Genomic DNA, 27373 nt, shown 5'->3' with positions numbered 1-27373 from the left:
TAATAAAGAATACCCCCTCCCCAAGAATTATTTGTTACAATTCTGTTATGCTGCAGCTGTAAGGGAGAACTGTGTCCAATGCCCCACATCCCTTTTTTATTTTTCTCTTACATAACTGTGGTCCTGTTTTTAATTAAGTTAAAATAGGATGTTGCACTGAGCTCCTCAGCAGTTTCTGAATTTTGTGATCTATCCCATCAATTGACTGAAATCAGAGCACTGTCTCTGCTGGTACCATGTGCACTGAGTGCAAGCGACAGATATTTGCATGAACCAATTTTTCTCTTAAAAATATTTCTCTTGACTGAAGAATAAATTGCCTTTATCCTAATGTGCTAGGTAATGAATTGCATTTAAAATGTGTTTATTTTTAGCAAACAAATGCTAATGGCAGCTTGCTGTTAAAAATAGACAGTACAGTTGGCACAGAAATAAGGGCTGGGGAATTGTTCTTCCCTGATCAGTGGAAGTGCCCTCTGTGTAAGTCACCTGGGGAGAAAACATGATGTTCCTATGGAATTTAGTCCTTCCAACTGGAGAGATAGTGAACAGCAAGTCACGGCTGTCACCTGAGCCCTGCTTTACAAATAGCCCCTGTAGTCCAGCATCCTCGTGGGGCTGTCGTACCTCCGGTGGGGGCAAAGGGTGTAAGATGGACACGGTGCATTTTTCTGTTCCTATCTCCCTGCTGGATGTCAGTGGGTGCAATATGGGGTTTTTATGTGCCTCTGGCTATGTCTGGCTGCAGGGAGCAGGGGAATTTTTGTGGGGAGAGCACCACAACATCACCAGCTCCTACTCCACTCTCAGCAGCTGCCTCTTTGGCCAAGAGGCTTTATCCTGGATAGGGTTGTCCTAATGTCTGTGAAATTTCCCTGGCTGCACTTTGAAGTGCATTACTTGTCACATTCCCAGAGAGAATGATTTATTCCCTTCCTTTTAGCAGCAGCTTTTTTCATAGTTAAAAGTGTTATCTCCAGTAAGTCTCCTTTCCTCTAGACTAAACAGATCAATTGTCCATGTTTTCTTGTACATTAAGAGTTCCAAGGCTTCTGACACTCTTGTTGCTCCACTCTTGTCTTTACCAAGTCGGTCCACTTCTCTCTTACAGTCTAGTGCCTAAAAACCAACCACGAAGCTGAGGCCTTACTGAGCAGCCTGGTAGACTCACTTTGCACATCTTGCAGATAAATTTTCCTGCTTGTTCATAATGGTAGGGCATTTGTCTGTTTTTCACAACGAAAGGGCCCCAGGGACTCATGTGGTCAGTTGGTGCCTAATTTTTATTTTGTACAACTCCTTCTTCTGCCCATGCATTTATTGCTATTGAATTATATCCCATTTTTTTGGACCATTTCTCTAATTCATTTTAAATGTTGAATACCATTCCTGTCCTACAACACACTTGAAGCCTCTCCTGAATAGCTGTGACCTACATATGGAGGACATCCTTTATTCCATTGGAGATCCTCTTTTCCACTATCTTAAGTGGTTAAGGAAGGTATTTTAACAACATCAGATCTACAACAGATCCCCATAAAACTCTAATAAATGCAGTCCTTCATCTGGAGAGTGTGCTACTAATCACCACTCTAACAGTATTTTCCAACAAGTTTTGCATTTATTTTCATAGCATCTTATCTAAATAATGTTTCCTAAATGCCATGAGAATGCTTTTTAGATTTTTCAGATTCATGGTTCAACTCTTTTAGTAATCTGGCTTATAGAAGTGGAAAACAGATAACCTTCCAAGCACACAGGAGCTACATCAACCAGGGTTCAGCAAATACTTGTTCTGTACTTTCACTAGGTTTTCTTTTCATTTCACCCAACACTGATGGGGCTGCTGCGATACAAGGGCTGGTCTTCTCACCACATTTTAATTCCAGGGTGAAGTATTAAATTGGCAGTTCTGGTAATTTGGTTACCAGAGAGACATACTCACAAGGTCTAACTGCACCATTCAAATCTCCAAGGTGTGGCAAATGATGCCTGGGAGCAACTCGGCTGCAAAGCTGCGCTGGACTCCTGCTGTCAGCTCTGGCCATGTCAGCACTCCCCTCCCTTGGAAAAGAGGCAGTCTTTTTGCTTGGAAGTGTTGGCCTACGATTCTCAGCACTCCTGAAGCTGGATCTGTCCTGGGAATAGTTACATGGTGCATCATGGAAGAGCTTGCTCATCCCTCTCAAGCCACACAGAGGCTATGTTCTTCAGCTTCCAATAAAATATCCTAAAGCACATCTGCTCCCCTGCACCATTCATCCCCTCTCGAGCAGGGATCCAGTTTGGCACCTGTGGACCAGTGAGTTTTGCAGGAGTGGAAGTTATGGAGACCAGGGATCTCCCCCTCAGTGGCAGCAGAGACCATGGCAGACTCCAGAATCCCCTACTCTCGGTGCTGAATGTTTGCCACTCTCCAACGTGTCCTTGCACTGGGGCTCCTCTGGCCCCAGATAATTTTGCATTGAAACGTACTGTTACACAGTTAGAAAGGAGTCTCACCACAGTAGAAAAGAAGGGATGGTGTTAGCTTTTCTGTGAGAAGTTTTCATTCACAGACAGGGAAGTGTTCTGGAAGTGAAGATGTGGCACAGTTCTGCTCGTACAGGCTCCAGTCAGGAAACTCACAGTTGCCACCATTTCGCTGCAGAAGCACAAACCTTGTATGAGACACAACCCTTACTGAAGAGATTACAAATCTAATTTTGAACATTATTTTCCAGATTTTGCTTGAAAGGTAGGTTCAAATAGGGCAGCATCCCCTTCTTCCTGCCAAAAGATCTTACATACGGAGCTCTAGACAAAAAATGCTGCCTTCATTTGGCAGAAAGGACCCAGTTTTCATGGAGGACCAGACAAGAAAGCTCAGTCTAAATTGTTGCTAGTTGAAAATTACCTTAAAGACTAAAAATTATAAGCTTAACCAGGGAAATTCCAAAATCCTGAAAAAAATCTAGTAAATATTATTTATTTCATACATGATCAAGAGAAGGTTCTTATCTTGGGGGAAAAAAACCCAATGGGAAGTCCTTGATTATCTTCAGTGCTTCTCATTATAATATGATCTTAGGAGTTGATTTGGTTCTACTGGGTCAAAAAAGAACCAGAAAGGTCCAAAAGGGTTTTCAGCAGATGTAGATTTTAACAGAAAACATGTCTGGGAGTCTAGATAAAAAGGACTAATTAAAGGAAAGTAGAACTGATTCCTTATTTATAGGCTTTAGCACTTCCTGGGACCAAACCTATTACTCCCTATTTTTAGACTACAACCTAAACTGGGGTTATAACAATTAAAAGTCAGGAATCCAAATTAACAAAGATTTATCTGTGATGCCATGAGTTTCATTAGCAGGTAACATGAAGAATCAATATTTTATGACCTGTCACATATTTGAGTCATCTGTCATCTTTTATCCTTAGATGTTGAAGTTATTTGACAGCTCTAAAGTAGAAGGAAGCAAAACAGAAAAGAAGTTTTTTTGCTGGTGTCACACTGTCAGACAAATTTAACAGGTAATAGTCTACAACAGGCAATTAAAACACATTTGTCTCTTATTACAGAACAAATTCTGCTCTGTGGGGCCTTAGGGAAATGCATCTCATAAATGTGCTATTTTTCTATAAGAAGACAGCACAAACTATACTTTCCACGCATTAAAAAAAAAAAAAAGCAGAAATGCTGCTGCTTCGCAATGCGCAGATGAATAGATGAATACTGATTTGGGGACCTTACATAACAGGGAAGCAGAAAAATCCACCTGCAAAACCTCAACACTTGTCTTCTGCTGGGGTGTAGCTACTGAGTCCCTAAGTACCAGAGTCAGTGGAACCACAGACCTATATGGGAACATACCCATACGGAAGACACAGTCTATCTGTTGTCCAGATAAAAAGCACAGCAAAGGGAGGAGATTAGATCATATGAAGAGGAGGAAGGGATGAAGATGAAATGCCTGTGGAGTTACCTACAGGTTTAGAAATGTCGCGACTGTTCACTGCTTTCCGTTTTTCAAGTTCCAATCCTGAATCACATGTTGTACTTGAATCTCAGCCTAAGAAAAAAAGAAAAAGCCTCCCTCTGCCTGCCCCCCCCCCCAAAAAAAAACAACCTTCTATTCATCATAATTGCAAAGAAAACCACTAGGTCTCCAGAAATAAGAAAGAAATCAGGCTTTTCAGGAGCTCATGTTTGTACGTCTCCCTGGTTTTTGACAGTTTGTGGTTCATTAACTCTTTCTGGAAAACAAGGACTTTATTTCACAAGCAGTGCTAGCAGGATGGGTCTTCCCTCTCTTCTAGTCTTTTGTTCATAGTGTGGAACAAAAATGGGAACATTTTCATTTTGATGTGTTTCTGTAGGTAGGTAGTCTAAAAGAGGCAGTTTCCAAAGTAGCCAAGACCTTGTTTATCAGAGCATTTTCCACATCCTCCTGGGATAGCTCCTTTCATATGTTAAGAAAAGAGATACTCAAGAAAATTTCAGTCTCAACAAATTGATATTTTGCACCGAAAATTCCTTCAATATAAAATTCCCATGGGCAACACCAGAAAAGTACGGGAGAGTGAAGAAATCTGAACTACAGGGTTTTTTTCCTGTCTCCAATCAATCTGAGACTTTGCTAGCAGTGGGTTTTGATGATCACCTCAGAGAAGAAAGAGGGTGGATACACGATGATGTAAGGATTGTAGGAATGACCCATCACTTTGGGAACACCATGAAACAACCACATTTACCTAACTACAACCACAGCTGATGCTTTCCATAGTGTTACCCGTGTGGAGTGAGCCACCACACTGCCACAGCATGGCCCCAGGTGCTCAGCAGCATCTCCCAGAGACAGCCCAAGATGGGCAGCTGGCAACCTATCCCCGATCTCCATTACAGAGGCTCAACTGCCTTATCAGGCACATTGTGAAAAAAAGGAGGTTTCCTTTTTCCTTGAGTTCTGCTTATTTTTAAATTTGCCAAGACTGATGCAGCACTTGGCTCTGCCTGGCTGCAGGGACTTTGCCGCTGGCAATGCCCTGCCCTGTGGTCTCAGAAACCCAGGCAACCTCTGCTCTTCCCCAGGGCTGGGGTGATCTGAGAGGATGTGACCGCTAGGAAAGGACTCCAAACTAGGAGATGTTTCAGTGTCTGAGGCGATGAAATATTTAATCCCTGCTCTCTCTGGGAAATGCATCATCACAGATTTACTTATCTGCTGCTCGCTGACAGCAGCGGCTGACAAGGACGATGACAGCTGACACACATTAACCCAGCTGCGCAACACCAGCTATCACTCCACGGCACAAATCCATCATTATTATTTAAGCACCGAGGAGGTGTCTCAGTTGGTGCTGGATACCAAACACAGGCGGCACCTGCACCGAAAAGTCAACACTGACAGGATCTGTTGGAGGCAAGGCACTCTTGGCAGGACCCTCAGCCCTGGTAGCCCCAGCATGGCCAGCAGGAGTGACAGCAGTCCCTGAGCAGCCTGGCACCAGGGGTGCACGCAGGGTCTCCTGCACCACCACTGCTGACCTGGCCATACCCTGATGGAGTAAAATGAGAGGGAAGAATGGACAAAAATTACTTGTTTAGGGGGTGGGAGGGTGGAAGCCTTTATTGGAGCTTTGCTAGAGCTACACAGCAGGATAGTGCATGAACCCTCCCTACTAAAGACTGCAGGTGGAGGGAAGGGCTCCTCAGGGAGTGCTGCTGCAGATGTAACTGTGCAGATGTAACTGGACCTGACTTGTTTCCCCTTTGTCAAAGCTGCCCCCATTTTTTTACAGATGAGCTACATTTCTGAGCAAATCTATAGCAGCGTCTTCTTTATCTAATGGGTTGTTCTGAACTATTGCTGTGTCTGAGAAAGAGGTGACTGAGCTTTGAGGAATCCTGGTGAAACTGGGGTTTGGTTTGAGACAGTGGGCTGGAGCTTTTCCCCCTCCCTGTTAGTGTTTTCTACTAGACTGGTTGCTGCTCAAGACTGCCCTGCTGTCTCATGCTGTTACAATGGCATCCTTACGTTGAAGGGTGGATTTGCACACAAAACTTGTCTTATGGTCATTGGTGGGAACAGTCAAACAACTGGAAAATTGTCCATGTGTCAGAGTGAATCAAGCATAGGGAGGAAGGGGGAAAGAAGCCACCAAGGATTCTAAGCTGTGGAGCTGATCTTTTGCTGTGTGAGGTGTGATCCTTCCAGAGGAGGGAATAAGGTGGGCTATTTACAGCATCACATGCCTAAGACTACAGGGCTTGCTGGATACACTGGGATGTTACCTTCCTGTTCTGAGCCAGAGGAGGAGCAACAACCAGGACAGAGTACCACACCTGTCATTCAGGGCTGCTGGAAACCAGCCTGCTTTCTTCATGCTTTTCAGCTGGCAATTTCCTAACACAGCCCTCCCCTTCCTCCTCCGAGAAAGGTTTTTTTCCTCCAGAATGCTAAACACAGTTTGCCTTTTGTGCTGAAAGCTCTTCAGGGAAGGAATCTCCTCTTTTTCTTCTGCAAGAGTGCACTTAACACCTCTACAGCAACTCAAAAAAATGTTTAAGGGAATAATATAAATTAATAGCAATAATAAATCCTTACACATTGTCCAAAGACTACATAAATTGGTTTTGGAGCAAGAAAAGGAAGACGACAGAAACGATGCCTTCAGGACCGTGAGCATCCAACACTCTTCCTGCTGCACATCAGACAGACTTCCATGACAGATGGTGTTCACCAAAAAGCTCACCCTCTCCTTAGACCCTGGCTTTGCCAATTCCCAAATCCAGCCTCTCTGCTAGCTGAGTATCATCTAACCCCATAGAGATTTTTTCAGTAGTTTAACATGTAATCTCATACCTTTGGAAATGATTGTGGGCCTTATGCCCAGTTCCAAATACTTTCTACGTGCCTAGAGAGCATATAGGCAGCTAATTTATATTCCTGTGCTCAGGTAAGCTAATCATTAAGCAGCAGTTTTGAAATCTCAGACCAAAGCTGCTCCAGATCTGTATCTTTCTGTTGCTCATAAACATGTAACTTGGCACCTGTATCTTTCTCAAAGGCAGAAATGGGATCAATGTTTGCAGCTCATTAACCAGTTTTGGTTGAGAATCAACATTACAGCAGCCAACCAGTCTGAGAGGAGTGTGTGCTCAGGGTGAAGGACCCACAGCCTTGCTTTGATGAGCCCTTGCCCCAAAGGTGCTCTGGACAAAATCCTCCTGCTGCAGGACCCTTCCCCTCTGCAGTGAGGCCCCGCAGTCAGAGCCCTGCTGGGAGCCCCGGTCCAACTCAATAAATCTTCTCTTCCTACCAGTACAAGTCCCTACAAATAGAAAGTTTGGAAAACTTTTGGAGATCCTTGGCTGTGCTTTTGCACAGTGTGGAAGCAGGTGGGATTTGTGCCGTGCTCCCAGGTCACACAGCTTTGGCACTGGCTGAAGAACAGGGAGATTCATTTCACACAAAGAAAAGAGAGTTTAAAAGTTTTTATTATTATGCAGCATTTAAGGTTCATCGGCACTGATATTTTTGCTATGTTTTCTGAGACATTTAAACCGAACTTCTTGCAATGTTTTAGTTATTATGGTATAACAAAAAATCAGCAACTATTTTTCAGGAAATTTCCTTCAAAAAAATGTTTTAACATGCCAGAATGGACAGAGAACTTCCTTTCTGTTAGGAGGAAACACTCATTTATGAATTAGGAAATCATCTGGAGAAATCCAGTCTGTTGAAAAAAGAGCAGAGCTCCGTTTCTGTCACAGCACTAAAATAAGCCCCATCGTAGCAGTTTCCTTACACAGAGATCCTGGCTGGCACCTTCAACAATCTGCTTCAATATCTTGGCTTCTTCCCAGGGCTGAACTCCCACTCTCTCTCTGCTGCACAGAAAACCAGGCTCAAATCAACCTGAAGGCTGAGCACCACACTGCAGTCAGTGACTGGCTCTTCCCAGCCCCCCCGGGCACTGCCTTCTGCCCACCCTGGTGGCCAAGCCCAGACAAGTAGAGCTTTGTATCAATGGCAATAAGATTTGTTTCCCCAAACCAAAAACGTGCCAACATCAACTTCTAACATTGCCTAGCACAGGAAAACTCTTGGAAGATATAAAGCTAATAAAGCTAGATATAAACTGTTATTAACAAAATAAAAAAAAACCATAAGATTGAACAATGACAATCCAAATATTCTGTGGCCAATCTACCCAGGACCTTATCAAGGTACCTCAATGACACGTACGGATGCTCAGAGAAGCTCTCAGTGAACAAGTACACATCAAAGTTTGTAACAGTTTTTAAATACAGATGATGCAGAGCTTTCTGAGCAGTCTGATCACACAGCTTAAAGGCTGGAGAAACAAACAAAAATACCTATGGGTCCTCTGGGTTCCAGGGGAGAAACCGAGAAACAACTACAGTAAATGGGCAGAATATAAAGAAAGTGAAACATTTTCTCATTAAGCAGTTAAAGAACAGGAAGAGTTTAGGAATCACTGTTTGGGGACTCCTGTTTAGTGACAGCAATTTATTTGACCATCTGGGCAAAGAAAGACTGTAGCAAACCACATGGAGGAAATAAAAATAGATGAACAACGAGTGACTGATTTTGCTTGACTCGAGCCTACAACTCTGCAGAGCAGGAAGAGACTTCATGTGAAAGACATTATTGATGAAGGCATTTCAGCCTCTTGCCAGTCCTTCCAACAACATAGTAGATTTCTCAAGCTAGCCAACCTGTCTTGAGACGTGACTCCCATCCCAAACTTGAAAGAAGTACCAAGTACAAAAGACAAATTGATGAGCCTTCTGGAAAGGGACCACTGGAGGAAGGAGCATCTCTGTGATGTTCCACAGTAAAAGAAAACTCTTTGGGAGAAAGAATAGGAGGCTTTTGATATGTTTATTCATTATGATAAAAATCGTCCTTTTCTTGACAGGCACAGAGCAAATATTGAAATGGAAGAAAATGGTGCCCACTGTTTAGCAGGATCTGATCACTACATCTCAGTGTTTCAGTACCCACCTTAAGCAGGCACACAACCTCCTTCCTTGTCCAGGGCACACTGTGCTGTGTGTGATGGTAGCAGGGGAATGGTACAGCAGTGCAGCACCAAGCTGTTCAGTTGAGGGACCCCATGCTGTTGGCAGCAAGCCATGGGTAGTGGAGCCATCACCCAAGGGAGCCCTGTTTCCATCAGCCCAGATTGGTGCTGGCAGATGACAGGGGTGACAGCTACAACTTGCTCCATCCTTGGATAGGTCTCTCTTCCCTCTGCCTGTCACTCTCCTCCTGTCCTTCTCACCAACATATATGCATATGTCATATTCTTGGAGCTGCATTCAAACCAGAGGAAAGCCACCCGAGCCAAGGATTAGGAAGGGTGGCAGGGAAACTTGAAGTGTGCCCGAATCCAGGATTTTGGAGCCTGTCACTGCCACTGGATTATATTTAGGAGTAGTTGAAGGAGGTTCTTTCAGAAATAAGAAAACTGTCAGGCTCTAAAAAGGTGCCTTCTTAAGCTACTCTAACCACAGTTCACAGGATTTGCAGTCAAAATTCACCTGCTCCTCCAGACACGGTCTCACTGACAAGAGCAGCTAAGCTGACTGCCATGTGTAGCTTGGCTCATGCCTTCCCATCAGGCTGGCCTGCTCCTTGCAGCCTTACACCTAGGCCGGTCAGCCCTTAAGCTGTTTAGCTGATCTTAGTGAGCCTTCCTGAGCTGGGGTTGAAATATTGACATACCTTCTGCAAAGCCATTTGCTCCCCAGTGAAGGTAGTCATGGAGAAAACTGCACACCCCAAAATGACTAAAAATACCCATCCTCAAGCTCTGCTCAGATAAGATCTCTGACAGCCTGTTACAAACAACTAATCCAAAACTGCCTAATAATTTGGTATTTCAGACTGAAAACCTCCCATGCATGGGCAGTATCTTCTCTCTTTAATGCATGCTGTTAACCACTTTGTGCAGGATAGTTACAACTACAGGATTCACATACCTCGCTTTGTCCATCTCAGACTTAGGCCTCCCATCTCATCCAGGTCTACAGTCCCACGGGAGCCAACAGCACTCATCCATCCTGGGAACCATCCCGAGATTAAATGAGTCACCCCAGCAGGGCCCTGTCCCTCTTCAAGGACTTCCCAGAGCCTCACACCCAGTGTCTGACTGTGAGAGAGCTAATGTTACGTGAGGTTAGGCATCTCTAAGCCTAACGTCCATCTTCTCTCTCCTCCCAAAGAATCTCCTCACCTTTCTCAAAATTTCCATCTGGAAGAAAACAGGAAATTAAAGAAGTCAAGACCACAAATGGGTAGGTAGACTACTCTGAGCCACCCTGGGCTCCAGACTTAATTTCCAAATACGTGTCTCCTTTCATACCTTGGCACAAGGTGGTCAGACTTAATTATTCAATCCTTTTTTTTTTTTAATAAATTTGTCTTGACAACCACATTTTTTTCTGTAGATTTTTGCTTACTGTTGTAACAGCTTCAAAAAAGATTCTGACTCGAGAAATAAACAATGCAGAAAATAATGTTTCCCTGCCATGTCACTCTTCTTCTTTGCTGTGAGGCTGGTGAGGCAGTGGAACAGGTTGTCGAGTGAGGCTGTGGATGCCCCATCCCTGTAAGTGTTCAAGGCTAAGTTGGATGGAGCTCTGAGTAATCTGGTCTAGTGAAAGGTGTTCCTGCCTATGGCAGGGGGTTTGGAACTATGATCTTTAAGGTCCCTTCCAACCCAAACCATTCAATGATTCCACAATTCTCCCCCCATAGCACACTGCCCACAGCCAAACAGCCTCCAAACTGACAGCCATTTCCTCCTGTCATGTTTTAGTCTCCACAAACAACAGAAAAAGGGGGAAAAAACAATATAAGATTAAATTGGATGTTACAACTACAGGAATTGGCCAGAGTCTGTCAGGGGAGGGCAGGACAGTCACTGGGTGCATGAAGTGTTCAAGGAGTGCAGCTCTAGGTCTGCCAATACACAGTTTTTTTCTTCTGAATGCCAGTATGTAAGTTGATGGCAAAGTTCTGTCTAGCTATGTGTTGTACACGGAGACTGGAAACCTAGAAAAATTGATTTGACTGGATCCTTCAGCCATTTTTCTGTTTCTTGAAAAAGAATGTCTAATAAAAGAGCATTCTGTCTGTGCCATGGTTAACTCTGACCATCATCGCCCCTGTGGCTCTGCCATGGATGAAAGCAATGCACTTCACTTGTAAGAGAGAAGCAACAATGTACTTTAGTGATATAAAATAGTGATTTAACAAAGTTCAGTGGTAAATACTACAGTGGTTTAACAAGATTCAGTGGCAAGGTACACTTGATTACTTACTGTGTAAAGGACAAGGTCAGACAAAACTGCCAGGGAGACCCTCCCGTTGAGTCATGAGGTTCAGAAATTATCCCCTTGCATTCAAAACCCATTCTCAGAGGAGTGTAAGTGTGGCTGGATCCAAGATTTGGTCAATGGTTTATGTCTAAAAGATTATATGTGCACAATCAATCCTTTATATCACTTAGCTAAGATTTCAAATAGCATGCTCTTAATCACTTAGCGAGGATCTGTTGCAGCAAGGAATCTCTCAGCCCCAAGGAGTAACCTTGAGAGGTGTCCCCACTCAAGGGGACATCCTGGCATGCAGCCCGCTGCCGTGCAGGAGAGCTCAGTGGGCCCTGGGCTGACCACTATTTATAAGTAAGAAGAGTGACTGTGGCCATATTTGCATACCACCAAGACGTCTGGGTCACCATTCCAGACAACCCTTGGCTACCATACTGTCATCCAACCCCCCAAAGTCCAGAGGAAGCTTGATGCAGCCATCACAGCCCCACTGGTGGTTATGACTCAAGCAGAGAAGGGGAGAACACTGTCACATCATCCTCTCAGATGCTAGAAATGTCCTTGTGCAGCCATGAACTGAGCCTTCTGATGGCAAAACTTTAATTGATGATGCCTGTCTGAGCCAGACATTTAGAAAATTCTTGAATGCTCCTGAAATGATTTCCTGCAGTCCTAGAAACACTTCCTACAGCCCATGCCCCGGAGTTCAGCTGCTGCCGTTAACAGGGTGCACAAAATACCACCCAGCAGATTGAATAAGTCCCACTGTTCCCCCCAGCTCTGGTTTCACAGGGCTCGCAAACCGAATTGGTAAAAACCTTGTCATATTTTATGTGATTCAATTCTATTTTATTGCAAGGAAGTGCTGCAGTAGAAAAGTGAGCTCAGACACCCTTCTGCTCAGATGCGCTTCTCCTCTAATGCCATATGGACAAAGACATCACACAATTTCAATCCCAAAATTTTGTGAAAGTTTTAGTAACTCCTCAAGGTTTACTGTGTATTCTCTTTAACCCCTGCCCTCTCAGGTAGTCTTCGGTAGCTGTGAGTGACAGCAGAGCAGGCAGTTGCCAGATTCAGTTTGCCAGGAGAAGGAGGAAACACGCTTGGGCAGCTCTGGTGTGGACAGGTCATCTATCACGTTTTGTTGAGAAGATGCTGAACAGTGAAACACTGAAAGAGTGCTGCTAGCAAAACAGCTGGGGAATTTCTGTCCATCCTTCTTTCCATTTCCATAGGGTAGCCTTGTACCTTCTTTACTGTGGCTTAACTGCGATGCAGGGGAGGCAGCAGAGAGCACAACTCAGTCACCTCCTGGCCACACAGCTATTTCCAGGATGATCTGTGGACAGCTTCTCCAAAACACGTTAGAGTTCCAGCTTGGATCACCAGGACTCTTACGAGTCTGGAGAGGGCCTGAGTTGGTGCCTGAATGTTTCTTGAGGGACAGATTTGCCCCAGGGTCACTCTCTGGGTGATGCATGAGCAACCCCCCATGAGGCCAGGGCAAAGGATGCTCAGTTTTTCAGGGGAAAGGCACCCACAGCAGGTAGGCAAATGGAAATACACATCATTCCTCTCTCATTACACAGAAAACAAAATCATTCTCTCAGGCCACTCAAATAGGATTTGTTATGTGTTTTAAAGAGAATATCTTCAAGGAAATAAGAGATGATGGGACATTGGCTGCCCTGTGCAGGCATCTATCTGCCTTTCATGCTTTTTAATGACACATCCGGATATTACCCTGAATGCATGTAGCTCTTTGAATTTTGGGGTGCAGTGGATACAAGTGGAATTTTAACACACTTAGGATTGCATCAAACAAAAATATCAACAACAAAAACAATAATAAAAAACAAAACAAAAAAAACAAACAAAAAAAGAAACAACAACAAAAAAACAAAACCAAAAACAAAACAAAAAAAAAAAAAAAAAAAACAACAAAAAACCAAAAAAAAACAAAACAAAAAAAAAACACCAAAAAAAACATCTACCTGTGGCTGTGAGGAGCTGAGTCAGATCAGTGTGTCCAAAGAAGGGTAACAAAGCTGGTGAAGGGTCTGGACTACAAGTCCTGTGAGGAGCAGCTGAAGTAGCTGAGGTTGTTTAGGCTGGAGAAAAGGGGGGTCAGGGGTGACCTTATTGCTCTCTGCAACTACTTGAAAGGAGGTTGTAGCCAGGTGAGGGTTGGTCTCTTCTCCCAAATAACAAGTGAGAGGATGAGAGGAAATGGCCTCAAGTTGCACCAAGGGAGGTTTAGATTGGATATTGGGAAAAATTTCCTCACCAAAAGGGTTAGAACATGCTGCCCAGGGAAGTCTTGGATTCACCACCCCTGGAAGTGTTCAAAAGGCATGTGGTGCTTGGGGTTATGGTTTAGCAGTGAACATGGCAGTACAATGTTAAGGGTTGGAATCAATGATCTTAGAAGTCTTTTCCAACCTTAACGATTCTGATATTCTATAAGCAGAAAAGTGAGAACTCCAAGCACCTCATTAAGACTGAAATTGTCCAATTTTTTTTGGCCTACAGCCCAGGCAGAAGTGTTATCCAAGGTGCCTTAGCATGTCTATTTTCAATTGCAGACCTTCAGCATTGGTGTTTCATCCTTCATCTCCTTCCATACACTAAACACAGTGCCAGCATTCAACAGAGATGATGTTGCTCCTTAGGCTGGAGGAACTCTGTGGAGGTGCTTGGAAAAAATCTCTGGTGCTTCATTAACTCATGGGCTTCTGCCAGCTGATGTGGTTTTGTAACAGTACCAATTTTGGTGTGACCACGAAAGCCAGTTGGTCTTTAGCATAGTAATTGTGTGTGTTTGGAGTCAGTAAAAAAAGATTAAGACTTGGAAAGGTGCTGTTTTCGAGATGCCAGTCAAATACATGGCAAAAAAGATCAAATAAATATGGCTGGTGACAATTAGTGCTATAAAGTAGTAAGATTGCCTGAGATAATATATAGTCAGATTTAGAAGGTCTGCCTTTCTCTCTATAATTGCTATTCATTTGACTGACTTTACAGTAACAGCATGTAAGGGACCATCTGAAATTCAGTACATCCTTTATACCTTGTCAGGGAGCAACCTGGAAATTTCCCCATGATTCATCTTTACCACAAGGAATATCAGTGGCCTCTCTCTGAAAATGTACATAAACACTAAAATGCTCCAGGCTGACTGTACCCCAGCTCTGCAGTCAACAGAAGTGACTGCCCTAATTGAATTGGTCAAATATGAATAGTAACTGTGTTGTGGGGATGTCAGCCTAACAGGCAGCCTTTAAAGACTTTACAAAGGGAATTTAACAGCAGAGCACCTGGGTGCTTGGGTAATACAGCTTCCATGAAGACTGCTTTCATTAAATGATTTCTAAGCAACAGCACTAGAAACAGGTTGTAAGTATCTCTAAGAAACTTTGAGTCAAAAGCCTATAATGTGATACAAAACAGATGTTGAATGTGAATGACTTATTTCTGCCTTGTCAACTAGGCGCTTCGGGTATTTATTAAATTTAATTTCCATGTGTATAACACCCGTGTGCAAAATTTGTCAAAAGAACTAATAAAGGTCTTAGTATGTTACAGCTGAAACACTGAGTATTGCTGGAAATCCAGTAAACAATGTTAGGGGTTCAAATAACACAGCTACATTAAATTCTGATTAAAAATAATTGAAAGAAATGGCTTATTCAGTTCTATTAAGTTTAGATTGTTCCTAGGAGTGTCAGGGCATATGCTCCTCACCCAGTTATGGATTGTTTAAGAGGCTCACAAACCCCCATATCTCACTTAGCAAATAAACAGATTGGAGGCTCAGGCAATTTTTCATTCTTTTGTTTTATTAAGTAGTGCTGCTTACTCATATAACCATATTAATTACATTAGTAATCATATTAATAAAATACACCAAAATTCTGGACTCAGATCATTTTTTAATAATTTTCATTTATAACAAGTATGTCTATTTCTCATCAATTCTTTAACCTTCATTTTTGCTACATGTTTTAAAGGGTGAAAGGAAGCTCATGGAGCTATCAATGGCAAGTCTTCTTTTACAATTGGAAACTACAGTCCCCATTACATACTTGTATCATAAAAATGTTCTTACTATATTATATTTCATATTCATTTTTTGACACAAGTGAAACTGTTCCATTTTTCTTTTTCAGGGCCCTCCTTAATTTACCTTATGCTTCTGTCGTATTTATTTGCTACTTTCTAGTCTCAGCAACATCAATTAAAAGTGTCTTGTAAAATAAATCTGGACTATAGATACATTCTGAACACGTGGGGGCTGTAACAAGTCAGAAATTTTCCTCCGAAACAAACTTTGCTTGAAAAATGTCAATTGTTTGGAAGCTGATGGGGAAGCAAGCATCCAGAGTCCATAGCAAAAGGGTTTGCCACCACCATGCTCACTAGTTTGTGGTTCTACCATCACAAGCTCTCAGGTCTGGGCATCCTGCTCCGGGGCATCACACTCCTTGGGTCTGTGGGTGAATTAGCTGAAGGTCGAGGTGATCATGAGAGTCAAGGGGTGTGGGGAATTTGTGGGAATGGGAGAAGGTGGCTGCTCCATGTAACACGGGGGGGAAATTAAATATTTCAGTCCCCTTACAGTAACATTTTTAAGAGTTTCTAGTTCTGAAATTCTTTGTTCACTGTCATTTCACAATGAAATTCATTCTTTTTCTTTTGTTTTCACAAAAAGAGTGATTTCCCCCTAGTTCTGCATTCAAAGAGCCTCCTGCAGAGGCCCCTGCGTTACAACAAGGGGAATGGGACTGCGATGACCTGTGGCCTTGTAGGACCCCTGACCAGTGACCCTTTCCCAGGAGGCAGTGGGGGGGTTGCCTGCCAAATGACTTCATGGTTTGGTCTCGGCCAAATGACTTCATGGTTTGGTCTCGGTGATCCAGGACAGTTTAGCCAATGGTGAATTTGCAGTGCTCGTTTGGTGCAAGAACCTTCTGTTCAATGCCAGGTGCTGGAGTAGCCAGGCATTTGCTTGTCCGTGAGTACTTGCAAATAGACTTTCTCAATAAGGCCCTGTTCCCCCGCACTGCCCCCTCTGGCGCAGTCACTTCCAGTGAGGAGGGGGAGCCTTCCTCCCCCTGCTCCCGGTGCCACCGCAGCTGGTGTCCGCTCTCCCCGTCTGCAGCTCTGTTTGCAGCACATGGAAAATGGATGGGTGAGAATTAATTTTTGAGGGAGAGTTTGGGTTGAAAACACCTCTGCATCTCTGTCCCCATTTGAAATTTAACACAAGGTATTATTTTATCATATTTGCAAATGTGGATTGTGTCCTCAGGGGAGTGAAAGGAGTTATTGATACCGAGCAGAAATGTCAGGATTTTAACTCAATTCATAGTATTCATCTAGTAAATGTCATTCTTGTCCCATATGCGTTGTATCTTTGTTTTCATATTGCTCAAACTTTAGATGAAACAACCTCATTATCTTGACTCCCTGTGTTGATTAGCTGGTGAAAAAATGATTTTTAAGAATTTCAGATTACAAATCCTATTGTAGATTAATTTTTTCACTTTTCATGATAAATGGAAATGCATATAATGAAGTGCATTAGAATATTGGTCAGAGGCTTGCTCTGAGCTAAGCACAGTGTGAACATCTTTATGTTTGCTGGCAGTAAACCAGCTTCTCTCTTCTCTCTGTTTTGCACAGTCCTACTAAGCCAATCCTCACTAGAATGAGCACAAAACAAAACGAATAACAGCTTTTGTACATCAACATTAAAATGGGAAGAAGCTTGGGAAAGCCTCTGACAGAGAAGAATGCTGACGAGTGCAAAAATGCCTGATGGATAAGCACCACCTTCTAAACATAGATCAGCCAGACGTGGAAGTGATTTTCAGAAGAGAAATGCAATCATGGATTACACACCAGCTCATTAGAAACTGTTGCTGAATACAGCATCCAGAAGACATGCATGAAAAGTCATATTTGGGGAATAAATTAAAAGGGGTGTAGTTGTTGCTAGATAAACATATGTAATATATATGCATTGAAGAGATTTGTAAATGTCATTTTTTTTATTCGGACAGAAAGCAAAAAGCTTTAAAACCTTTCACAGTAGAGAGGCAGTTAACTCCAGACTATTCCTATCCCAGTAGCCAAGAAGCTGATAAGACATCTCTCTTTAATTAGCATTTATAGACTCTGAATGTTTCCATCACCTAGTGGAAAAAAGCATAACTTTTACTGCTACATTGCTGCACTTCATTTACTTCACTGTATAATAAGTTGACTAAAACTGTAAAGCTTCTCAATTTTTACTGCATATGTGTTCCAATTAATCTGTCTGTAACAAACTTAAGACTCAAAAATTATTTCTGACCTATATTCTAGTTCTATGAAGCATATATACTATAAGGTATGTCTGACTGAATATCATAATACTATAATTTCCCAAGATGCATAGAATTGTTTGTATTTGAAGTGACAAAATAAAGGCCCTTGATTTCCTTTTCAATAGGAAAAAATAATTTACCCCTTAAATGTAACAAACAGCTGTTCATTCCAGGGGCGTTTCTGTTGTTCTCTTTGTTCTGCCATGTAGCTGCTGAGTGATGCTCTCTGGCCTGTGCTAACACCAATCGAATGAGATGATCTAGTGATTCCCTGCACAGGGGCTCAGCGGGTCCCAAAGGACACTCTCACTTCCAGAAGCCACTGAGAAATAAAACAGGAGTAGGCACAGAGTATGAGGAAAGACCTTATAGCAAAATGCCAAGCACCAGGCACAGAGCAACAGAGGGAAGCAGAGAGCCCCTCTCCTCTGCTCCTCTCCAGCACCTCCCAGCAAGGCACACATCTATCCTGGCTCAGGATTGGGCATGTCTTCTGCCCTCACCTGTGTATCACAGATGAATCCAGCCCAAAATGAACACTGCAATGCTATTTTCTTCAGGTTTTTTTAAGCCTGTTTCTTCATTCTTTGGCTTTCAGGGGAAATGGTTAAAATAATAATTAATTGCTAATGTTGATCCCCAGTAATGCAATATGCTGAAGACATGAGGTAAACATGAGTTAAAACTGCTTTTTAACTATTGGCTGCACAACACAAATTATTCTGGAATTTAGTGCATGAATCTCAGAAAATTTATTTTACTTTTGAATGAAAATTTATCTTTAAGCAAACTGCCAATAAACAAATACAGGGAATTAGATAACTCTTCTGTCTAACTACCAAGCTACCAATGTGATGCTGCTTGTCTTACAAACTGAATGCTGATATGGATGTCAGCCAAGTAAATTTGTGTGAATCTGGGCAGCATTAAAAAACAAACAAACAAACAAAAAACCTACCACTTTTTTTAATCCAAAACTGCTCTTGTAACTGTGGGTAGAAAACTCTCCTGAATTCTATAGGACCAGCATCTGAGCTGGTCAAAAACCCCACCCAAATCAGTCAACCACCATAAACATATTCTCAGTACCTGCTACTGACCCAAAGGGAATGGAAGGTAAAAATCAAGTAGTTTACACATGAGGCTGCATAAATGCATTAAGGTCCCCCTTCAGACAGGTTTTTAAATCTGTGATTAGTCCAACCACTGTCAGCTGGAAAACGCACATCCTTAAGAGCCGGCTGCATTCAGGAGTCCCTGTTAAATGGTGTCTCAGTGAAGCCCATCCTCATTCTCTGCTCTTGCTGGCTCACAGTCACACTCACACCTCAAAGCCTGTGAAAGGGTTTGCTATCTGGATGTGCTATTGTATCACTATCTTCATTTGCTCCTTGAGTTTACCCCACATTATTGCAGTCACAGCACTTTTGCTGTGACAGAAATCACTGAAACAGGGTTTCTCTGTATTATATTATTTTGTTTTGCATCATGGTGACGGTGTAATGTAAAAACCTTTCTAAATATACACAAACATTTCAAAAAAAGTGTCATCACAATACATCACAACCCTGTCAGGGCAGCTCAGTGAATATGTACCATTTGTACACAGTCAGAAGGAGAGACATACCAGGATGTACATCATTAAATGTTGATTCAGTAAGAATAGTATGTTTTATCCTTTTAAATGTTACCACTTTCCCATCCCACTATTGTAACTTGTCAATTGTAATTTTTTTTTAAGTCAACAAACTGTAAAGAAAACTGTTGAAATACCTGATTTTCTGTAAAAAACAATGACAATAATTTTTGTTACTTTAAAGTATGCTTGGTATTAAATTACCTAATAAAGTTCAACAATGAATTTTGTAGCATACTAAAATAAAGTGTTATAGTGCTTTTCTCCAGCTCATCTGTGGTAAAAGCTGCTCTTGTTGAAATTAGTGTCCTCCTCCTAAACACAAGCCTGGCCACCTCCTACACATCTGTACCTACACAGATCCCTCAGGTATGTAAAGTCCAACCAAAATCAGATCCCTCAGTAAGTGCAGGAATTTGTATGCGTGGGTCAAATTCATAGTATAAGAACCTTGTTGGTAAGTCATCTCCACCCTCTGGTACCTGACTACGTATATATAAGGGCAACAATATGAAGTTCCTGATTACTTTGTTTGGTATAAACCCTAGTTTATAGTAAGAGAAAGGAGAGTGTAAATTATTTATTAGTTAATTATGGTTAAATAGAGAAATGCCAGATTTGTAGGATGCTGAAGTCCCGCTCATTTTTATAGGCAATGCATTTCCCTTATTTCTAAATAGATTGGAAATCCCAAACAAGTGATTTGGAGGAACACAGTAAAGCTCAGAAATTGGTCCTCCCCTAATTTCACTACATGAAAGTACACTAGAGCCATCAGGGGCTATCACAGATGTACATCTTGCACCAAGAGGAGGTAAGTACTTTCTTGTCAGAGATGCTGGATTTGCCTCCATGCTGCTGATGCAGCAGTATCTACATTTGGAGATGATCTAGAAATTATTGTTACTGGGGTCTAATTATGCCCAAACATCCAGGCTCTGACACATTTCGATCGGAGTAACAGATCAGCTTCCTTCACACCATCCATCTTCCCCTGTTCTAGGTAGGAAAATAAAATGCTGGGCCCAGCAGCTTTCTGGCTATTTTCACTATGCTAGTCCAATGTCCTTCAAGCATTTAAAAATTTTAGCAGTTTCAACTGATTCTCTGAGGATTTGAAATGGAATAAGATCTAGAAAATTTAAAATAATTTTTAAAGACCACCTCAGATTTGTCCTGACTAGTTTACACATTGAAAAGACAGCCATATGCTGAATAGGTTCTGAGGTAGTGCCAGAAAGCTACATTTTTTTTTCCCCATGTGCTAAAGTCTAGACATTTACACATTCCTCCTTTCCAAGGAGCTCATCGCAGAAGGGAATGGCTTTGCCTGCTGTTGGAGTAGCTGGCAGTACCTGCACACATTAGCGATGCCTGCAGCCACTCCACCTTGATATGTGATCTTCACTGGCTTACATTAATATTTTGACAAGAGGCTTTCACAGAAGGCCCCAAATTCTGTAGAAAGTATAATGTGTAGTTTAAAAATCCAAGCTCTTCCCCTTACACCAAGTAAAATTTGTGCCGTGGTGCCGCATACACAAAGCCAAGGCTTGCAAGGATCACATACTGCCGTGACGCTTTCTGTTACCCATCTGCCTCTCTTAAATTTTTGCTTAGTGATACTTTATACTGCCTTCTGAAATGCCTTTTGCATTTTAAAAAGTAAAGTGATATATCCTTCCTTTCTTCCAGATAGTCTCATAGCCCCACGGTGGGCAGTTACACAGCTTTCCACTTCACAAAGTGAGGAGGGAGGTATTGCCTGTGCAAGAGACACATTTTGGAGGGAGAAGTATAAGCAGACACATTGTGCTTATCAACACCCAAGAGGAATTGTGGCCCCTAATTGCCTACAAGACACTACAAAACTCCTCTCCTTTTGAAACCATTCCAAAAGTTGCTGCAAAGCACTTCCTGAGATCACCAGTGTGAGAGCAGCCTCAAAGTTTGAATATCGGCTCAGTCACCTGGAAAAAGAGCCTGGGAGTGAAGATGGTCCAAAAAGCTAGGAGCTGGGGCTAAATTTACCTCCACAAACTGGCTTTAAATTAGTATAATAGTGTGGATTATTACTCCTGATTTTGTCAAGTGCAAGTTAGCTTTATATCAGCCTAACATAGCTGTAAGGATTAATAAGGAAAACCATTTATGTTAATATTTTGTTAATAATTTCTTCAGGGAAAAATGAAATGAAGATTTTCAAAATCCTTCATGCTAGACTGAAGTATCTTTGATATGATTACCCATATTTTAAAAAATATTTCCACAGTTTAACAACAGAATATGCTCTAGATTATCAGTTACATCACCAGTTGCACAGACTCAGGATTTCCCTGTTGAGTCTTAGCACAAAAAGGTAGGAGTTTTGCTCTGCCATAGCAAAGACTTTGCATTGCATCACTTTGACAACTCTCAAACATGGCCTTCTCACAGGACACCAGGAAAACTCTGGGATGTCAGCACAAGCGTCAGGCTTATAACTATGCAATTAGCACTTTGATTCTCCTTTATCTGACTTTATGTCAACACAATACAAAATTAGTAATGAGTTAGGTGGGAGATATTTAAGTCTGAAAAAGAAAATTAGGTCTCCTCTCTATTTGCTTCAATTTTTTTTTTCCATTAATAAAATGAAACTAGTTAAAGTGTCACTGGAATATTCTGAGGCTCACTTAAGTGCCTGATGTATTTTTTGAGTTTCTCAAATGGCAGTTGAAGGTAATGTAAGATATTATGCTCCTCAGGCAATGAGCTAAGATTGTTGGTGGCAACAAAGTGAGGGAGTTTTCTAGAAGAGCTTTTAGGCTATAAGCTGCTATATGTGTCATCAAGAAAGGAGCTGGTTTAGTCAGTCTAGCTGAATTTTATGTATGTTTGAGAAGGATAAGGAATAAAATAATTCAGGAATTCTAAAAGAACTTCCTGCTTAATACTGTTTGAGGGTGGTTCGAGGTGGTTTTTTTTTAATTTTTATTTTATCTGCTTCAATTATATATGAAATTCATCATTTACAGGTTTTAATTAACTTTGCTTTAACTAATGTGAACATTCTTTCAGCCACAAGATACCTTGAGGATGCTGAAAGAAACGGAGGGGCTTTCCTAGAGCATCACCAGGCACGATGGATATTGCACATATCTGTGCTGCCATCTAATGGTTAAACAGCCTGTTCGGGAGTCGGTACTCGGGAGTTACTTACAGCCAGCTTTGCATTTGCATTCATACAGATCAAGGTAACAAAACCAGTGCACACATAACCTCCTGTGCCTCCCAGAAACAGGGCAAAACCCAAGAGGTGAAACCATCAGCGTATTAACCCACACTGGACAAAGTTTGAGAACTTCTACATTTTTATTTGAATTTCTGAAGACTGAAGAGAATAAGCTTCATCTCTGTAAGTGTGGATAAGAACTTTAACATTTTAAAAGCATTTTTAGATCTATGGGGCCCAACGCTTCCTAGGGACAGGCTGCTGCATTTCCCAGATAGGACAGACACTAATCTCTATTTACCCCCTCAAGGAATCATAGAATCACAGAATGGTTTAGGTTCAAAGTGACCTTAAATATCATCTAGTTTCAACCCCCCTGCCAGGGGCAGGGACACCTTCCATTAGATCAGGCTGCCCAAAGCTCCATCCAATCTGGCATTGAACACTTTCAGGGATGGGACATCCACAGCTTCTTTGAACAACGTGTTCCAGTGTTTCATGACCCTCGAAGTAAAGAATTTCTTCCTAATACTGAATCTAAACCTACTCTCTTTCCATTTGAAACCATTCCCCCTTGTCCTGTCACTACATGCCCTTGTACAATGGGCCTCTCCAGCTCTCTTGTCCGTCTCCTTTAAGTACTGGAAGGTGTTAAAAGGCCTCTCCAGGCTGAACAGCCCCAAATCCCTCAGTCTGTCTTCATAGGAGAGGTGCTCCATCCATCTCTGATCATCTTTATGGCCCTGCTCTGGACTCATTCCAACAGGTCCATGTCTTTTCAGTGCTGAAGACTGCAAAGCTGGTTGCAGCACTCCAGGTTGGGTATCACCAGCGTGGAGCAGAGGGGCAGAATCACCTCCCTTGACCTGCTGGCCACTCTGCTTTTGATGCAGCCCAGGGTATGTTTGGCTTTCTCGGCTACAAGTGCACATTCCCGGCTCATGTCCAGTTCTTCTCCCACCAGTCCCCCAAGGCCTTCTGCACAAGACTGCTCTCAATCCCTTCATCCCTCAGCCTGTATTGATATGGGGGGGGTTTCCCTGGCCCAAGTGCAAGACCCTACAGTTGTCCTTATTGAAATTCATGGGCCCATTTCTTGAGCTTGTCCTTATCCCTCCCAATGACATCACATCCCTCAGATGTGTCAACTGCACCACTCAGCTTGATGTCATCTGCAGACCCACTCTCAGTTCCAACATAAGCTGGGCAGGCCAACTGTTACCAAAGCTCTGAGTGGTGTTTGGGTACATGAAATGGAGGGATAGAACAGCAAAAGTAGGAGGCATCAGAAAAAATGGAAAACTTAGGCAGCTTAAGTAAAGCCCTACACCAGAAGACAACCATAACTGGTCAGCATCCCTCCAAATTGCTCTTGTTAAAAAGCAGAGGTTAATGAGGTTACTGAAATAATGACTCTGAGAGATATTAAATATCAGATTGATGAGCTATGGTCATGCAATAGTAGACTCATGGGCATCTTAAAAGGTGACAGAACACGGAAAATTGATGGTCCCTTTAGGAACAGGACATCAGATTTAGGCCATCCTAGATAGCTTTTGCTCTGAGAAATGCTAAAATGCTAAAATCTGATTATAGATTACCAGGCTGAAGGCTGGGAGTGACTAAAACCCCTAATCCCAGAGTAAGAATGCAGGGACTTTAAAAGCCATTAATACACTGACCATGAGAAAAGTGTGCTGTGAGGGTGCAGTGAGACCAGGCTGTGGTAAGCACACCAGTAACAATGAGTCCTTCCTCCCTGGTGAGGATGTGCAGCCTCTCACTGTTCCGAAGTGATGTCCCCAGGCCCCTACCACTCCCTGGTGACCCCAAGGGAGTCTGGAGAACAGGAACCAGCAGCAGAGCCATCCTGCTCAGGCACCGCCTGAGGAAGGAAAAGGCTGAGGATATGGCAAAGCCTGGAGAAGTAAACTGGAAAAAGTCCAAAGCCAACACTGGGGTTTGGACAGGATTTCTAGCAGAGAAGATCCCAAAACAATAAGAAGATTTATCAGCACACACGTATGTCCCACGCATTTCATACCGAGGCACCAGGTAGTCTTCTCAGAGGCTTTAGACAATGGGCCTCCAGAATGAGTTTGTAAAATAACATGACATTGCATGTATGTGAGCCAACCTAAATTATGACTCTGCCTGCTGCTTTTGCAGGACAGGAGTCACTGTTTGGTGTTGAGCTCTGAGGAACTGCCATGCCAAGTGATATTTCAGTTTGCCAGCCAATTGTTCTTGGACTGTACTTCTGTTCTCACAGGGAGACCACACCTCAAGGTGTCACCAAATAAAATTTGCACTTATATATTCCTTCCTCTTTTTGCTGCTTCTCTACCCTTTCAGGCTCCTTCAAGGTATAAAAGCAAAATATTAATAATATCTGTATTCAGAACCCATAAAAAACTCACAAACACAGCACAATTTACTGTTTTTCAGTAGCAGGGTGGGGTTTTTTCCTTTTTACAAGAATTGTGGAGGATGAAGAGGCTGGGGTAAACTTTTACAGACTGGAAAATGCAGGGAAGAATCTCAAAACCTGCGATCCATGCCTGAGAGGCCTGGTCACAGCATTGCAGGAACATTCCTGTTGGAGGGGCTTTGGGAGGCCTTTAATGCAACCTCCTGCTCCATGGGGTCAGGGCACTATCCATTCTGGTCTTATAGACATCAGTGGTGAAGGGTACACAGTGTTTCTGGGCAGACTGCTCCAATGCTTAATTAATGTCACAAATAAGTCAATAATTAAGTAAATATCAACCAGGAGATGCTGATACATGATATCACAGCAGCTGCTATGTGTGTGGCTATAGTCAGAAGGGAAACAATTCCAATCTTCTTACAGAATGTTTTTAACTCTTAGGCATGTACACAGAGATCAAATTTTAATGTATTTGTATTGCTAACTTGTCATTGGTACCGAATTGTATTCTTGCTGTGGTTGGAAGGCATGTATTTCACCTAAGTTTGTCCATCCTACCTGTAAGAACTAAAGACAGAAAGCTTTATTACTGTGTTGGGAAGTAATAGAGTAATAGACCTACAGAGAAATTATTGGTCTGTAGCCCTCACATTTGTACCCATGCTTTGTGCAGAGTTCCTCAGCCAGGAAAAGTCAGGTTGAGCTAACATGTGGCTACCAGACCTGTGCCTGCAGCAGTAAATTAAACAACTCTGCCAGCAAGCAGTACCTCTATTTCATGTTGTGAAGAAACACCAGGTTTTGTGAAACCTGTTCTGTTTTGAGGAGTAGATTGGAAGATTTGCAACAAGTTATCAGTGAAAACTGAAACACATTGTTATGCAAAGCTGCTGTTGAAACCCAGAATGAAGTGAAAGAAGCCAAGCACAAGTTCCTTGTGCTTATGTAATTTGGTGGATATAAGAGCACACATGCTGGTTTGGTGATGTAGAAATCAGTGTTACACTCAGTGTCTGTTTCCAGACCGTGAATTCTGTTCATCTAGGACCCTTCTGTGCTACTGGGGAAAGACTTTCCAGACACTGGGAAAATACTCAAAATCTGGAGACAATTGTGTGGTTGTTACATCATCACAGCCCCTGTTTCTTCCAGGACTTAAGCAAGTCTCTTGAACGTAATCAGTTTACTTTCCCATTTCTCTGATTTTCTCTTTCCACTATCTCCCTTCTACTTCCTAAGCAAGAATATTGCCAATTATCCTATTTTTTTAATTGAAAGTTTCTAATAACTAGTGCTATTCTGAAAGCCCAAGTAATTTATTCTGGACTTCTCAATAAAAAGATATGGATGTATTATGTTTGGTCTGTTGCATTTTCTTGGTAATGTTGGGGTGGGGCTTTTTTTCAATTCTTAAATTGACTTCTGAGCACTGACAGTCATGAAGAAATGCAGAAAAATATGGACATCACATATTCTAAAGTTTTCTAAGCCAGAAGGCAAACAAAAAGTACTCAAACCTCAACTGCACTTAAACCTCATTATTTTTAAGCCTGTATCATAGAATCATAGAATCATAGAATCATAGAATCATAGAATCATAGAATCGATTGGGTTGGAAAAGACCTCCGAGATCATCGAGTCCAACCCTTGGTCCAAATCCAGTCCATTTACTAGATCATGGCACTCAGTGCCACGTCCAATCTGCGTTTAAAAATCTCCAGGGATGGTGAATCCACCACCTCTCTGGGCAGCCCATTCCAATGCCTGATTACTCTCTCTGTAAAGAATTTTCTCCTGATATCCAACTTAAATTTCCCCTGGCGGAGCTTAAGCCCGTGCCCCCTTGTCCTATTGCTGAGTGCCTGAGAGAAGAGACCAACCCCCACCTGGCTAGAACTTCCCTTCAGGTAGTTATAGACGGTGATGAGGTCACCTCTGAGCCTCCTCTTCTCCAGGCTAAACAACCCCAGCTCCCTCAGCCTCTCCCCATAGGACTTATGCTCCAGTCCCTTCACCAGCCTTGTTGCTCTTCTCTGGACCCGCTCCAGCACCTCAATATCCTTTCTGAACTGAGGGGCCCAGAACGAACACAATACTCAAGGTGTGGCCTCACCAACGCAGAGTACAGGGGAAGGATCACTTCCCTGCTCCTGCTGGCCACGCTATTTTTGATACAGGACAAGATCCCATTGGCCTTCTTGGCCACCTGGGCACACTGTTGGCTCATGTTGAGCTTCCTGTCAATTAGTACCCCCAGGTCCCTTTCTGCTTGGCTGCTTTCCAGCCACTCTGTGCCCAGCCTGTAGCGCTGCAGGGGGTTGTTGTGGCCAAAGTGCAGGACCCGGCACTTGGCTTTATTGAACTTCATCCC

At 42.5% G+C, this 27373-nt stretch overlaps 1 protein-coding gene across 3 annotated transcripts in view; it reads left to right on the top strand.

Annotated features, from left to right (window-relative positions):
* Nucleotides 1-19630, top strand: part of LHFPL3 (LHFPL tetraspan subfamily member 3) — a 244511-nt gene extending 224881 nt beyond the window's left edge. For all 3 annotated transcript variants that reach the window (XM_027751843.2, XM_027751845.2, XM_027751844.2), the window contains one exon: nt 17036-19630. In XM_027751843.2, coding sequence (XP_027607644.1) covers nt 17036-17064 — 29 coding nt within the window. In that variant the 3' untranslated portion in view covers nt 17065-19630. The remainder of the gene's footprint in view (nt 1-17035) is intronic.
* The last annotated feature ends 7743 nt before the right edge of the window (nt 19631-27373 follow it).

The sequence above is a fragment of the Pipra filicauda genome, unplaced genomic scaffold (genome assembly GCF_003945595.2).
Source record: "Pipra filicauda isolate LSUMZ 115617 unplaced genomic scaffold, ASM394559v2 scaffold167_size3244652_pilon, whole genome shotgun sequence".
NCBI lineage: Eukaryota > Metazoa > Chordata > Aves > Passeriformes > Pipridae > Pipra > Pipra filicauda.
This window is presented reverse-complemented; position numbering and strand designations above follow the sequence as displayed.